General features: G+C 44.0%; 2 protein-coding genes across 19 annotated transcripts in view; one reads left to right on the top strand and one right to left on the bottom strand.

The window, feature by feature from the left end:
• PRKCQ (protein kinase C theta) overlaps positions 1 to 15,457 on the bottom strand; it is a 139,134-nt gene that overhangs the window by 4,371 nt on the left and 119,306 nt on the right. For all 10 annotated transcript variants that reach the window (XM_035306710.3, XM_035306707.3, XM_035306711.3 and 7 more), the window contains exon 16: positions 8,417 to 8,605. In XM_035306710.3, the coding sequence (XP_035162601.1) occupies positions 8,417 to 8,605 (189 nt within the window). The remainder of the gene's footprint in view (positions 1 to 8,416; positions 8,606 to 15,457) is intronic.
• Positions 1 to 15,457, top strand: part of PFKFB3 (6-phosphofructo-2-kinase/fructose-2,6-biphosphatase 3) — a 254,674-nt gene that overhangs the window by 233,422 nt on the left and 5,795 nt on the right. The window lies entirely within an intron of this gene.

Here is a 15,457-nt window from a genome sequence, read left to right as displayed (position 1 = left end):
AGATATGAACACACACTGGCACACGCACATAAATGTGAGCACATGCACATGGATACACACACATGCACACAGGTATATATAAATGCATACACACAGACATGAACACATACACATGTGCACACTGACGCACACATGTGACATGCAGACAGGCAGGCACATGCACGCGTATACACACGCACATGAACACATGCACACAGGTATATATAAATGCATACACACAGACATGAACACATACACATGTGCACACTGACACACAAATGTGACATGCAGACAGGCAGGCACATGCACGCGTATACACACGCACATGAACACATGCACACAGGTATATATAAATGCATACACACAGACATGAACACATACACATGTGCACACTGACACACAAATGTGACATGCAGACAGGCAGGCACATGCACGCGTATACACACACACATGAACACATGCACACAGACACACACATTTGTGCGCTATAACTCCTGGTCTATTCAATCCAACAGTCTAGAGTGAGGGATCAGTTTATTTGTCATTTGATTCAATTATCCATTAATGGAGTCCGATTTCTTACAAAGCTGCATTCTTAGGATGATTCCAGCATTGTGGCGACTCAGGTATAATAGAAGCCAGTCCCAGACAGTCAGCTTTGGACCCTACAAGGCATCTCAGTAAAGAGAATTACCCTTGACTCCTGCAAACCTGGTGGAGGAGTAACATTTAATTCAAGGTCCATCTAATAATTTCTGAGCTGGCACATACATACATTCTGCTTTGCACTGTTCCTTCTCCTGTTCTTTCCCCCTAAGAGGTCAAAATGAACACTGGCAAGACAGGAAAGGAACTTGGATATTTTTCAAACTTAAATAAAAGCTGTCAAGGGCATTAAGAAACAGGAGAGTCTAAACATTAACTTAGAAAAGTAACAGGTCCCCTGGGTGTCTGGAGTCGTTACCGTTATTCTTACATCAGCTGGATGTTTATTTATGGAGCAACCATGAGTTATAGGCGTTTTAAGGAGCCTAAAGTTCTTTAACACAGAAAACGTGGTGGAATGCAGCGATTTTCCAGGAGGCTTTCACAGGGGCTTGACCTCCATTTGCACCAAAATTGCAGGGGTCTCTTGTCTTTCCTGCTCATAAACGTAGCTGGCCTGCATGTTCTGAAATAGTGATATCTATCTATCTATCTATCTATCTATCTATCTATCTATCTATCTATCTATCTCAACCAAACAACATACTATTGTAAAGTGGAGTTTTTCCCCCCTTTTTAAAAAAGGTATGAGAATCCCTTTGAAGTTCTGGGTGAAATGTTTGTGCAAACCACCCAGTGTATGTGACTGGCAGATTCTTGGCACAGTCTCAACTTCCTCTCCCCCCTTAACATAGGGGGGCCACTGAGGACTCTCTAGAGAAACTGGGGGTACCAAAGTACCCAATTAGAAAGCCACTGCGTGGTGGAAATAACATGACAGCCATCCAAGAGACTGACTACCCATGTGTCCTCAGGTCAGTTTTCTGAGTCTGTTTCCTCATGTGTAAATGAAGGGCTAGACAAGGTGATCTCTAAGGCTTGGTGAGTTCTGACATCCTCAGGCCCTTGGCTGGCATTCCAGAGTCTCTGGAGTCTGATTCTGACTCATAGGGTCTTCCATTCCCATTAGAAACCCCTCCTGTACAAACGTTTCTGCTCACTGAAAACACCACCTGCCTTCCTGTCTCTGTCCCTCTCTAACGGTATTTCCATCTTGCAGTGAGATACCCTCCCCTAGTCCACTCCCATTTCCTGCCCCCCATCTTTAAATTCTGCCTTGTCTTTCAGGGCTCAGCTTTCACCCCCTTTGCCTTGTGAAACTTTCTTTAATGAACTCCACTGGCAGGGAGCCCTCTCTCCTCCATTCAAGTCATATTCAGGACCGATCATACCATCATACATCATTCACATGATTCACGATTCTTAGGATTGATACAGCATTCACTCCTACCAATGTTCTTTGAGAGCCGGGCACTGTGCGAGATGCCTCCGTGATTTTGAAACAAGTTCTAAGAGGAAGTATCATTATCCCCGTTGTCCGCTGAGGAAGCTGAGCCTCAGAGTAGCTATGCACTTTGATGACAAGTGGCCTCTTTCCGACTTGTCCTGATGGATAATCTCTCATCTGTGCACCATGAAACATCTTCCCTCTACTGGAGAATTAGTATATTGTATGTTTTTTCCAAGGTTGTCTTCTTTTCTACTAGACTGTAAGCTCTGAAAGCTGTACGCCACTGATACGTCTACTCCTTTCAGAAGCTAGCATGGTGCCGGGCACAACACAGATGCTCAGTAGATGCATGCTGAGTAAGGGAATAACCTGTCTTTCTGCTTTGTTTAGCTGCAGATCGTGCATTTTCTAGCCTCATTTTTTCTTGGTCACCTGTTTACAGCATAGAAAAGAAGCACCAAGTTCACAGTAAGACATATTTTTCTGTAGGCTCAGAAAATGGAGTGGATACGAAAAGCCCTGTGTCACCACTGTGCAATCCATGCATGTAACAAAATTACACTTGTGCCCATGCATTTATACAAACGATAAAACAGTACGAGTCATCACACGGAAAAGCAGATTGATGTTTTAGAAGCAGAGAGAGGCTGGGCATGGTGGCATGTGCCTGTAATCCCAGCATTTTGGGAGGCTAAGGTGGGCAGATCACTTGAGGTTAGGAGTTTGAGACCAGCCTGGCCAACATGGAAAAACCCCATCTCTACTAAACATACAAAAATTAGTTGGGCATGGTGGTGGACACCTGTAATCCCAGAGACATGGGAGGCTGAGGTGGGAGAGTTGCTTAAACCTGGGAGGCAGAGGTTGCAGTGAGCTGAGATTGTACCACTGCACTCAAGCCTGGGCAACAGAGCAAGATTCCTTCTAAAAATAATAATAAGCAAAAGGAGTAAGTGACTTGCCCTGTGTCCCTTCTCTTTAAACAATGATACTAAATGGTTGACCTCTGCTTCTTAAGGACATTTGGATGAAACAAGATTAATAGATGGTGTAAGTGTCTTGGGAATAGGCCCAAACCTAGCTCATGTTCTGATGCAATGCTTCAGCAGATTAGGCCGCAAGTAAAGGCCCTGGGCCGTGTGTGCTGCATGCTAGGTTTTCTATTCTATTCCTTCCAGTGAACATGTGGCATTTGTACCGAGAGGATCATGCCAATGGACCTTCTGAGCTTGGATGTGTACTTGCAAAATGAAAAAATACATGAAAAATATAAAATGTGTAATGAGAAGAGCATATGGTTTTCAGCTCTGAGCTTCAATGTTCTTTCCAGTTTTGCACAGAACAGAAAATTAGTATATTTTCTGCCCTGCAGCCACTCAACCCACTGAGGTCCTGAGGATGATGGGAGACCTCAGGGGGGCCCAGGCTGGAAGCTCCACCCCTGGAAAGCTGCACGGATGAAATAAAATTCCTGAAGACTTGATTTGTCTGTAAAAGCTGTCAGGATGGAGGTTTACATTGATGGGAAAAAATAGGATGTAGTTGGAATTTAAGTTTATTGAACGGTCTGGGCAAGAAAGCAGCTCCAGGCTGTGGAGGACAGCCAGCAGCAGCGCTGACACATTGTACCTGGAGCCTGCCTTCCCTCTTCAGTCCCTCTTCAGATGTGTCCTTCTATGAAAGGAAGAGGTATTTATGTTCTGCATCATTAATTTCCCATCATTTTCAAACAAATGGACAGGACATCCTGGATGGATAAACGAGGACGTAAAGGGTGTTTTTGTGGCAATCGTCAACGGGACAGCAGTGTCCCCACCGGAATTGTAGTCAGAGCACAGCCTCTTCCAATGTGCACTTGTTCACTGCACATGCCTCTATGCCCTGGGGGGCTGACGGTGACAGGTCTGGTTCTGCTGCCGTCACAGATGCCACGCAGCGTTGCTCTCCTCGGCTTTTCCAAAGGACCTATGACTTCTGGGTTTATTTTGTCAAATTCCCTTGAGGACATTTCTGAGAAATGGCATTACCTTTTATTTTTGCAGCAAATGGGGCTCAAGAACGTGAGGGCTGTTGGATCCAAGCACATGAGGAATAGGAGTAAAGCTGGAAGCCAGTTTATGGGCAGCAGATTGCATAATGGAAATTAATTTTATCAGTCCAACTGCAAGAATGTGTGTGAGAGGAACTTCATGGAGTTTTTACTAACTCACATGGGAAATAACAAGTCCAAACTCTTCTATGTAAACTTAGAACAGGGGTGTCCAATCTTTTAGCTTCCCTGGGCCACATTAGAAGAAGAATTGTCTTGGGCCACACATAAAATGCACTAACACTAACAATAGCTGATGAGCTAAAAAAAAAAAAAAAAAAAAAATCACAAAAAAATGCCAGAATGTCTCAAGAAAGTTTATGAATTCATGTTGGGCTACATTCAAGGCCATCCTGGGCTATATGCAGGGCATGGGTTGAACAAGCTTCATTTAGAACCTCTTGAATAGGAATGGTGATTCACGCCAGCACTATAATCCCAGCACTTTGGGAGGCTGAGGTGAGCAGATTGCTTTGAGCTCTGGAATTTGAGACCAGCTTGGGCAACATGGCAAAACCCTGTCTCTACAAAAAATACAAAAATCAACTGGGCGTTGGTGGCACACACCTGTAGTCCCAGCTTTATGGAAGGCTGGGGCTGGAGAATCACTTGAGCCTGGGAAGCATAGGCTGCCGTGTGCCAAGATTGTGCCACCGCACTCCAGGCTGGGTGACAGAGCAAGACTCTGTCTTTAAAAAGAAAAGAAAAAACCTCTTTCACCCCCCAGTCCTCTTGTCTTCTTTATCCCTTATTATCTTAGTTTCTAATTCTATTCAATCAAATTCATTTTCTTCTCTTGAGTCAAATCTTTCCCTTGCCCCTGAAACTCTGCAGGTAACTGTTATTTTGGTGTTTGCAAGGCATTTCGCCTTAGATTTAGTTATTTTATTTGAGACAGAGTCTCACCCTGTCACCAAGGCTGGAGTGCAGTGGCAGAATTGAACAGCAGTAGCTCTGACAGATTATTCACTACAACTCCAACCTCCCGGGTTCAAATGATTCTGCTGCCTCAGCCTCCACTAGCTGGGGTTACGGGTGCCTGCCACTATGCCCTGCTAATTTTTGTATTTTTAGTAGAGATGGGGTTTCACTATGTTGGCCAGGCTGGTCTCAAACTCCTGACCTTGTGGACCGCCCACCTTGGCCTCCCAAAGTGCTGGGATTACAGGTGTGAGCCACTGCACCTGGCCCTAGTTTTGTTTTAAAACTATTTTGAAGTAATTATAGATTCACAGAATGTTGATGAGATAGTACAGAGATGTCCTGTGTGCCCTTCACCCTATTCCTCCCAATGGTTCCATCTCACATAATGACAGCGTAAGGTAAGGAGCTGGTTCTGGTACCATGTGTATGTACTACTGACGCCAGTTTATCACACATACAGATAGGGGCAACTTCCACACCAAGCAAGATTTGAACCACAAAGATCCGCCTGTGCTGCACCCTGAGAGTCATGCCCATCCTCCTGTCCCCAGCACCCTAACCCCAGGCAACCACTCATCTGACTTCCATTTCTATGGTGTCGTCATTTCAGTGAAGTGATATTAATGGGCTCAGAGTGTGAGCTTTTGAAATCGACCTTTTGCATTCAACATTAGTGCCATGCATTGTTTTATATGGATCAACAGTTTGTTCCTTTTCATTGCTGAGTAGGACTCCAGGACATGGCTTTTCACCTTTTCTCCTCCCAATCCTTTTCTCCCACCCAGTCTCTCTCTCCTTGGAATCATCACTTCCACCTTCTCTCCATGGAGTTCCTCCTGGTTACCTCTGCCCCTCCTTCACCCTCCATCCTGGCCTGAAGCATCGCAGATCCTCAGGGTGAGCTGGGTTTGGGAAGCACAGCGCAGAAGGCTGGCATTTATGAGGCATGATGGGTGTTGGGGGATTGCGACTCTCCCTCCAGGGCCTCCACCTTGGGACTCACTTGGGGATAGCCCCTGAGTCTGGAGGTACTCTCATGCCTCAGGCTGTACAGACCAAGCTTTGTGTTCATTTTTTTTTTTTTTCCCCAGTGGGTTTTGCTGGTCTAGGCTTCACAGTGCAGCCTCATGCTATGGACTGAATGGCATCCCCTCAAAATGTTGACGCCCCAATCCACAATGTGACTGTAGGTAGGGCCTTTATGCAGCTACTTAGGGTTAATTGTGGTCATGGGGTAAGGTCCTGATCCAACAGGCATACAGGTCGCATATGAAAGAGAGACCAAAATTTCTTTCTCTCTCTGCTGTGAAGACACAACCAGAGGTGGCTGTCTACTAGTCAGGAAGAGAGTCCTCATCAGGAACCGGCCCTGCTGGACCTTAATCTTGGACTTTCAGCCTCCAAAACTGTGAGAAGGAAATGTCTGTTGTTTAACTCCCTCAGTCTGTGGTACCTCGTTAGGGAGCCCAAGCTGACACATTTCACAGTTCAGTATTACAATTGCTACATTTATTGCTACAAATGGAGCGATTGCAACAACGCGTGAGCGCGCCTTTACATAATATAAGAAACTTTATATCCAGATCCCAATAACTTATTTTTACTGTTGTTATCCTTTTTTTTTCTTTTTAAATTTGTTAATTTTGAAATTAGCTTTCCTTTCATCTGTGTTTGGTCATTAAAAGCACCTCTGATTGGTTGTTGAGGGAATTTTCTAAGCTACTGCTTGTTTGGATCACAGAAAGTGAAAGCTGGATGGAACTGGCTCGAATTTTTAAACACCTTGTTCCTTTACCATTGGCTGGGGATCCTGTGAGAGCTTTGTCAGCACTTCTCAGATTCAAGGTCTTGATTTTCCAAGGAGTGCTCTGGAGTTGCCTCCAAGTTTCTAATGCCCAAGACAAGTCGTCACTTTCGTTAAAGAGGTGGAAGTGTATTCCCTTTACATGTAATTCTAACTACTGCGTCAAGAGCAAGAAAGTAGATGAGTGAAAAAAGACGAGCCTGCTAATATTTTTCTAGTTTTAAATTTAAAACCCCTAGATAGCTTCCAATGTTGAAGGATCTTATTCTATTCCCATTTTCAATATAGCAAGCATTAGGCTAAAAATTATTTCCCTAAATGATGAGTATTTTGTAACCAGCCGACATATGAGATGCCAGAAATCAAAACAATGTTTCTACCAAAACAGTTGCATTCTTGGTCCACTTTTTTTTTAGATTTGCTAGACTCTTTTTTTTATTGGGGGTTGGGGGAAACAGGGTCTTGCTCTGTCACCCATGCTGGAGTGCAGTGGTGTGATCATGGCTCACTGCAACCGCTACCTTGTGGGCTCAAGCAATCCTCCAACCTCAGCCCCCTGAGCAGCTGAGACTGTAGGCGTTAGCCACCACAGCTGGCTAATTTTATATTTTTTTTGTAGAGATGGAGTCTCGCCATGTTGCCCAGGTTGGTCTCGAATTTCAGGTTGCTCAAGCAATCCTCCCACCTTGGCCTTTCAAAGTGCTAGGGTTATAGGTGTGACCTGAGGTAGGTGCATCACCTGAGGTCAGGAGTTTGAGACCAGCCTGGCCAACATGGTGAAACCCTGTGTCTACTAAAAAAACAAAAATGTAGTTGGGTGTGGTGGTGCACCTGTAATCCCAGCTACTTTGGAGGCTGAGGCAGGAGAATTACTTTAGCCTGGGAAGCAAAAGTTGCAGTGAGCTGAGATTGTGCCACTGCACTGCAGCCTGGGTGAGGGAGTGAGATTCTGTCTCAAAACAAAAAAATGTGATAATACCTTGGACTGGATGGTTTTAATTTTTCCACTGAGACAGTGTTTCACAACTTCAGAGTGACAATAGGTTGTCTTTTATCTAAGGGCAGGCTGAAAAGTCATACATAGTGCACACATTTTCAACCAGAGGTAGGGGCAGATGAACTGGATTGAATATTTCTAATAAAGAACTATGGGAAACAAGAGATTGAGTTAAAAAAAAACCCTCTATATAACATAAATGCCCTTTCTTTCTTTATTGTTTTGGAGACAAGGGTCTCACTACATTGCCCAGACTGACCTCAAACTCCTAACTTCAAACAATCCTCCTGCCTCCACCTCCCAGGTAGCTAGTTTGAGTTTTAAGCCACACACTGTGCTTGAAGACCAACTACATCTCCAGGTGAGGGTATCCAAGGTTAATGGAACTGGTTCCCAGGCATTTATTTTATAACAAATGCACATGAGGGTTTATCTTACACTCCTTTTGATATTTAATGCTCATAAGATCGGTGCCTCTATTAAAACACAGGTGGCGTGTATCCCATTTAAACCCAGTTCAATATAATCATTGTTTGCCACTTGCAAGTTGGAATCTAAGACGAACAGAAAACTGACCAGAAGACCTAACACTCTTCTTATGAAGACGCTTTTAGCTTCGCTTCTTACCTTCACCAGCAGGTCCTTTGCCTCCTTCTCCAGCCACCGTGGGTAAAAGGGATTGTCCATGCGGATAGAGTGGAAGAGCTCCTCCTCATCCTGCCCGTGGAAAGGGGACTGACCGATCAACATCTCATAGAGGAGAACCCCGAAGGACCACCAGTCCACAGAGTGGTTGTATTTCTGACCCAGCAAGATCTGCGCAACCAAAAGACAGACACGAAATTAATAGGATGAGGCTGAGGAGTGACAACTCTTCCTGAGCGTCTCAAGCCAGGAAGCTCGGTAAATGGTCAAGGGGAAAGATGTGTGAGGTTGCCACAAAGATCACCCCGAAAACTGTCTCTTGAGAAGCTGATGACTGGAGAGCAATGTCTAAACAATGCTGAAATGTTTGAGGTTGAGTCTGAGTAAACACTTTTCAGTTTCCATTTGTGCGTTTCCTCTGGTTTTAAACAATGAAACTGCTATTAGTTTTTATTTTCCCATCAGTGGCATGAGAACTTAGGTGGCAGATAGCGGACCTACGAAAGCTGGCGTATGTCTAAGTTCTCCAGAAGCTCTGGTGTGAGCCTTGAAACCAAGCCCACATGCTTTGCTGACTTGTACTGTCCTGGGTCTTTGCACAAACTTTCTGTAGCAATAAAGCATCCAAAGGGGCCATCTGGACAGTTCCCTTCCTCAAAGCCTCGCTATTTACGGCTGTTCTGTAATCACTGATATGCAGACTCAAATTGTGTCCTGTGCCAGGAAAGAGAGCCCAAGATAACAAAGAACTCAAATTGGGGCCAGGTGTGGTGGCTCACGCCTGTAATCCCAGCACTTTGGGAGGCTGAGGTGGGTGGATCACCTGAGGTCAGGAGTTCGAGACCAGCCTGGCCAGCATGGTGAAACCCCATCTCTACTAAAAATACAAAAATTAGCCAGGTGTGGTGCCAGGTGCTTATAATTCCAGCTACTTGCGAGGCTGGGGCAAGAGAATCAATCACTTGAACCTGGGAGGCGAAAAAACTGCAGTGAGCTAAGATCGCACCACTGCCCTCCAACCTGGACAACAAGAGAGAAACTCCATCTCAAAAACAAAAACATCACAAGGTGCTCAAATCTAGAAATCAGAGATCTCTAAGAGCTTCCTAGAGCTGGTCGCAGGATCTGAGTCTATCTGCTAGGGAGGAGGGTTCAGTCTGGAAGCCGACCTAACATTTTGAAGGAATCTATCCTTTCACCAACCCAGTCTTCTAGCAAAGAAGCTTTGTATGTTGATCTTTCAATGAATTCCTTTTTGGATGTTGGAAGGTAGAGGGCACGTGCCACTCTGCTCAGTGTCTGACATCCCAAAAAACTGTGCCTGACCACCTCTGAGGTGGCACATGGTAGGACCCATCCATGGGTGAAGAAATGATGTGCTGGTGGGTGTACAACCAACGGAAATAAAATCAGTATGTTGAGACCTGGACCCGCTTGCTCATTGCAGCATCATTCACAAAAGCCAAGATACGGAATCTAAGTGTCCGTCAGTGGATAAAGAAATTGTGCTATATAGACACAGTGGGCTATCGGCCCTGAAAAAGGAGAAATTCTCCATTTGCAACAACATGGATGAACCTGGAAAACATGTTGAGCGAAGCGAGCCAGGCACAGAGAAACAAATACTGCAGAATCTCACTTATATGTGAAATGTAAACACATTGAACTTGTAGATGGTCAGAGTGGCGGTTGCCAGGGGCTGGGCAGAGGGTGGGGGGAGGGGTTGGGAAGGCACTGAAAAAATTGTGGTATATCCACACAGTGGAATATTATTCAGCCTTAAAGGTAAGAGAAACCTGTCACATGCTATATGAGTGAAACTTGGTAACATGCTGAGTGAAATAAGCCAGGCAGGGAAAGACAAATATTGAATGATTCTACTTACATATGGTACCTTAAGTATTAATTGCGGTTTTTGCCTTTATTTTCAGTGACAAAAACTGCAATTACTTTTGCAGCAACCTAATAGTTAAATTCTGGAGACAGAAAGTGGAATGGCGGCTGGTAGGGGCTGGGGGAGGGGAATAGGGAGCTAGTGTTGCATGTGGATAGTGTTTTGGTTTACTGAGATGAAAAATTTCTGGAGATCGGTTGTAAAACTATACAACAAACTTAATTTTATTTCTTTATTTTTGAGATGGAATCTCACTCTGTCACCTAGGCTGGAGTGCAGTGGCACAACCTCAGCTCACTGCAGCTTCTACTTCCTGGGTTCAAGCGATTCTCTTGCCTCAGCCTCCTCAGTAGCTGGGATTACAGGCACGCGCCACCATGCCCAACTAATTTTTGTATTTTTAGTAGAGACGGGGTTTCACCATGTTGGTCAGGATGGTCTCAAACCCCTGACCTCAAGTGATCTGCCCACCTCGGCCTCCCAAAGTGCCCAGCACTATGTTTAGCATTACTGAACTGTACACAAAAATAGTTCAGATGGTAAATTTCATATTATGTGTATTTTCCCATAATTAAAAACAAAATGCTAGGACACACTAGTGGCACATCCAAAATTTTCAATGGAAAAGAGGGAAAAAAAATCTTGATTAGCTCATGACTGCTGCTCCAAGGATGAGTTGCAGGCAAGTTGCTTTATTACCCAAAGCAAAATGGAGAAGGATTGACAGGACTGAGGCACTCAACTGAAAGCAAGACAGTCGGGTCTCTTGGAGATGAACATCTGTTCTATCCTGTGAGGTGTTCGGGCTTAGCTAGGTGCATCTGTGAACACACACACAAATACACACTCACAAAAGGCATTCTGTTATCGGCACTACTCATATAAGATGGAATTTTCCTTCTTTTGTTTTTTTTGAGACGGAGTTTCATTCTTGTTACCCAGGCTGGAGTGCAATGGCACGATCTCGGCTCACCGCAACCTCCGCCTCCTGGGTTCAGGCAATTCTCCTGCCTCAGCCTCCTGAGTAGCTGGGATTACAGGCACGTGCCACCATGCCCAGCTAATTTTTTGTATTTTTAGTAGAGACGGGGTTTCACCGTGTTGACCGGGATGGTCTCGATCTGTTGACCTCGTGATGCACCCGCCTCGGCCTCCCAAAGTGCTGGGATTACAGGCTTGAGCCACTGCGCCCGGCCGGAATTTTCCTTCTTTAATGGGCCTTTGGAATGAGTGGCAGAATTGTAGCACTGATGGCCTTGGGAAAGAAAGTGACACAATTCCAGTCACCCTCCCAGGACTTTGGGAGGCCGAGGCGGGCAGATCACCTGAGGTCAGGAGTTTGAGACCAGCCTGGCCAATGTGGCAAAACCCTGTCTCTACTAAAAGAGCAGAAATTAGCTGGGTGTGTTGGCGCATGCCTCTAATCCCGGCTACTTGAGAGACTGAGGCAGGAGAATCTCTTAAATCTGGGAGGTGGAAGCTGTAGTGAGCAGAGACTGCACCTCTGTGCTCCAGCTTGGGTGACAGAGCAAGACTGTCTCAAAAAATAATTCTAGAGATTCCAGTATTTTCTAGGAAAGCCACATGTTTTGATGTTGGTGAGCTTTTTCAGATGGAGCAGACTGATGTGCATGGCAACCCCTCCCTGACCGTCTGCCACCTGGGCCACTCCCGGGGATGGATCGGCACTGAGGGAGGCCCAGGGGTGCCATGAGGCATCTCTAATGTTGGCTTGCTAAACAAACAAAAGAACAATATCAACAGCAGCCCCACAGTTTTTCTGGCCATATAAAATGTCACAGGCTCTACTTTTGGCTTAATGCCTTATTGCACAGTTTTGGGAGGACCTTTTAACCCTCCTGAACCTCCTTGTGAAAAACGGGAATCGTTTCTGGACAGCTTTTTACAAGCTTCTTGTGAGGATCCAATGAAAAGTAGCAAAGTCAAGGTGATTCGTTTTGTGGGACGACTGTCAATACTATGATAAATATCTGTTCTGATGAGCTTGTCCCCATTTCTGAAAATGAAGATCAAGTCGCAAACAGAATTTTGCAGTCCGTTACTAATTTCCAAAGTAAAAATGCTACCCACTACTCTTACCTCAATATTTACATACTGACGTTGATGTTATCATTTAGAAAAAATAGGCTTTGCCTTGAGGAATCATCTAAAAGTATACCTAGTGAGAATAAGGAAATTTAAGATTCACCCAATACCATCCCTCGATTTGTTGGGCCAGGGATAGATGCAGTTTCTGAGACCTGCCACAAGGCGGTGCCAGAGCAACAAGAAAGGTCTCTGAGCCACCCATCTTTGTAAACAACTTCGTTTTGGCAGGACAAACAAAAAGAAAATTTGGAAGGACAGGAGACAGCTGTGTGCAAATTAAGCCTTCTAAGCTTGGCGATGTTAGTAAAAAATTTCAGTTTTACTTTAGGAGGAAGCAGCAAAATGCAAACTCACAACAGAATGTCTGCTTCAGGAACACTGACACGTGTTAGGAGTTCGACAGACGCTATGTCTTGTTGGTAAGAACCCACCTGAGCTAGGCACGCACAGTTCTGTCTCCCCCATAGCAGGTGATGATTGGGCTTAGAAAGGAGAAAGGTCTTATTTAAAGTCTCCTAATTAGTGAGCTGAGAGCAATGTTCTGAATTCTGGTCTTTTAGGGTTTTACTACGTGATTTTCCTTCCATATCATAATGTGCCTCTTGTTTTTTTTTTAAAAAAATATTGCATTTTAGGCTTTGGGTTACATGTGAAGAACATGCAAGATTGTTGCAGAGGTACATACATGATAATGTGGTTTGCTGCCTTCCTCCCCATCTCCTATATCTGGCATTCTCCCCATGTTATCCCTCCCCAACCTCCCCACCTCCTGCTGTCCCTCCCCTAGTCCTCCCACCACAGACCCCAGTGTGTGGCACTCCCCTCTCTGTGTCCATGTGTTCTCATTGTTCAACACCTGCCTATGAGTGAGAACATTGTGGTGTTTTTCTGTTCTTGTGTCAGTTTGCTGAGAATGATGGTTTCCAGTTTCATCCATGTCCCTGTAAAGGACATAAACTCATCGTTTTTTATGGCTGCATAGTATTCCATGGTGTATATGTGCCACATTTTCCCTGTCCAGTCTATAACCGATGGGCATTTGGGTTGGTTCCAGGTCTTTGCTATTGTAAACAGTGTCACAATGAACATTCGTGTACATGTGTCCTTATAGTAGAACGATTTATAGTCCTTTGGATATATACCCAGTAATGGGATTGCTGGGTCAAATAGAATTTCTATTTCTAGGTCCTTGAGGAATCGCCACACTGTCTTCCACAATGGTTGAACTAATTTACACTCCCACCAACAGTGTAAAAGTGTTCCTATTTCTCCACATCCTCTCCAGCATCTGTTGTCTCCAGATATTTTAATGATCGCCATTCTAACTGGCGTGAGATGGTATCTCAATGTGGTTTTGATTTGCATCTAATGACCAGTGATGATGAGCATTTTTTCATGTGTTTGTTGGCCTCATGTATGTCTTCTTTTGTAAAGTGTCTATTCATATCCTTTGCCAGCTTTTGAATGTGCTTGTTTTTTTTCTTGTAAATCTGTTTTAGTTCTTTGTAGATTCTGGATTTTAGCCCCTTGTCAGTTGGGTAGATTGCAAAATTTTTTTTCCCATTCTCTTGGTTGCTGATTCATTCTAATGATTGTTTTAGGTCCCATTTGTCTATTTTGGCTTTTGTTGCCAATGCTTTTGGTGTTTTAGTCATGAAGTCCTTGCCTATGCCTATGTCCTGAATGGTTTTGCCTAGGTTTTCTTCTAGGGTTTTTATGGTGTTAGGTCTTATGTTTAAGTCTTTAATCCATCTGGAATTAATTTTAATGTAAGGTATCAGGAAGGGGTCCAGTTTCTGCTTTCTGCACATGGCTATCCAGTTTTCCCAACACTGTTTATTAAACAGGGAATCCTTTCCCCATTGCTTGTTTTTGCAAGGTTTGTCAAAGATCAGATGGTTGTAGATGTGTGGCATTGCCTCCAAGGCCTCTGTTCTGTTCCATTGGGCAACATCTGTTTTGGTACCAGTACCATGCTGTTTTGTAGTATAGTTTGAAGCCAGGTAGTGTGATGCCTCCAGCCTTGTTCTTTTTGCTTAGAATGACTTAGTTATGCGGGCTCTCTTTTGGTTCCATTTGGAGTTTAAGGTGGTTTTTTTCCAGTTCTGTGAAGGTCGGTAGCTTGATGGGATAGTGTTGAATCTGTAAATTACTTTGGGAAGTATGGCCATTTTCATGATATTGATTCATCCTAACCATGAGCATGGAATGTTTCTCCATCTGTTTGTGTCCTCTCTTACTTCATTGAGAAGTGGTTTGTAGTTCTCCTTGAAGAGGTCCTTTACATCCTTTGTGAGTTGTATTCCTTGGTATTTTATTCTCTTTGTGGCAATTGTGAATGGCAGTTTGTTCTTGATTTGGCTTTCTTTAAGGCTGTTAATGGTGTATAGGAATGCTTGTGATTTCTGCACATTGATTTTGTATCCTGAGACTTTGCTGAAGTTGCTTATCAGTTTCAGGAGATTTTGGGCTGAGATGATGGGGTCTCCTAAATATACAATCATGTCTTCTACAAATAGAGACAATTTGACTTCCTCCTTTCCTAATTGAATACCCTTTCTTTTTTTTTTTTGCCTGATTGCTCTGGCTAGAACTTCCAGTACTATATTGAATAGGAGTGGTGAGAGGGGGCATCCTTGTCTAGTGCCAGATTTCAAAGGGAATGCTTCCAGTTTTTGCCCATTCAGTATGATATTATCTGTGGGTTTGTCATAAATAGCTTTTATTATTTTCAGATACATTCTATCGATACCTAGTTTATTGAGAGTTTTTAGCATAAAGGGCTTTTGAATTTTGTCGAAGGCCTTCTCTGCATCTATTGAGATAATCATGTGGTTTCTGTCTTTGGTTCTATTTATGTGGTGAATTACATTTATAGACTTGTGTATGTTGAACCAGCCTTGCATCCCCGGGATGAATCCTGCTTCATCATTATGGATAAGCTTTTTGATGTGCTGTTGCAATTGGTTTGCCTGTATTTTATTGAAGATTTTTTGCATCTATGTTCATCATGGATATTG

The sequence above is a fragment of the Callithrix jacchus genome, chromosome 7 (genome assembly GCF_049354715.1).
Source record: "Callithrix jacchus isolate 240 chromosome 7, calJac240_pri, whole genome shotgun sequence".
Classification (NCBI taxonomy): Eukaryota; Metazoa; Chordata; class Mammalia; order Primates; family Cebidae; genus Callithrix; species Callithrix jacchus.
The sequence above is the reverse complement of the archived record's forward strand: the minus strand, read 5'-3'. Positions and strand labels throughout refer to the sequence as shown.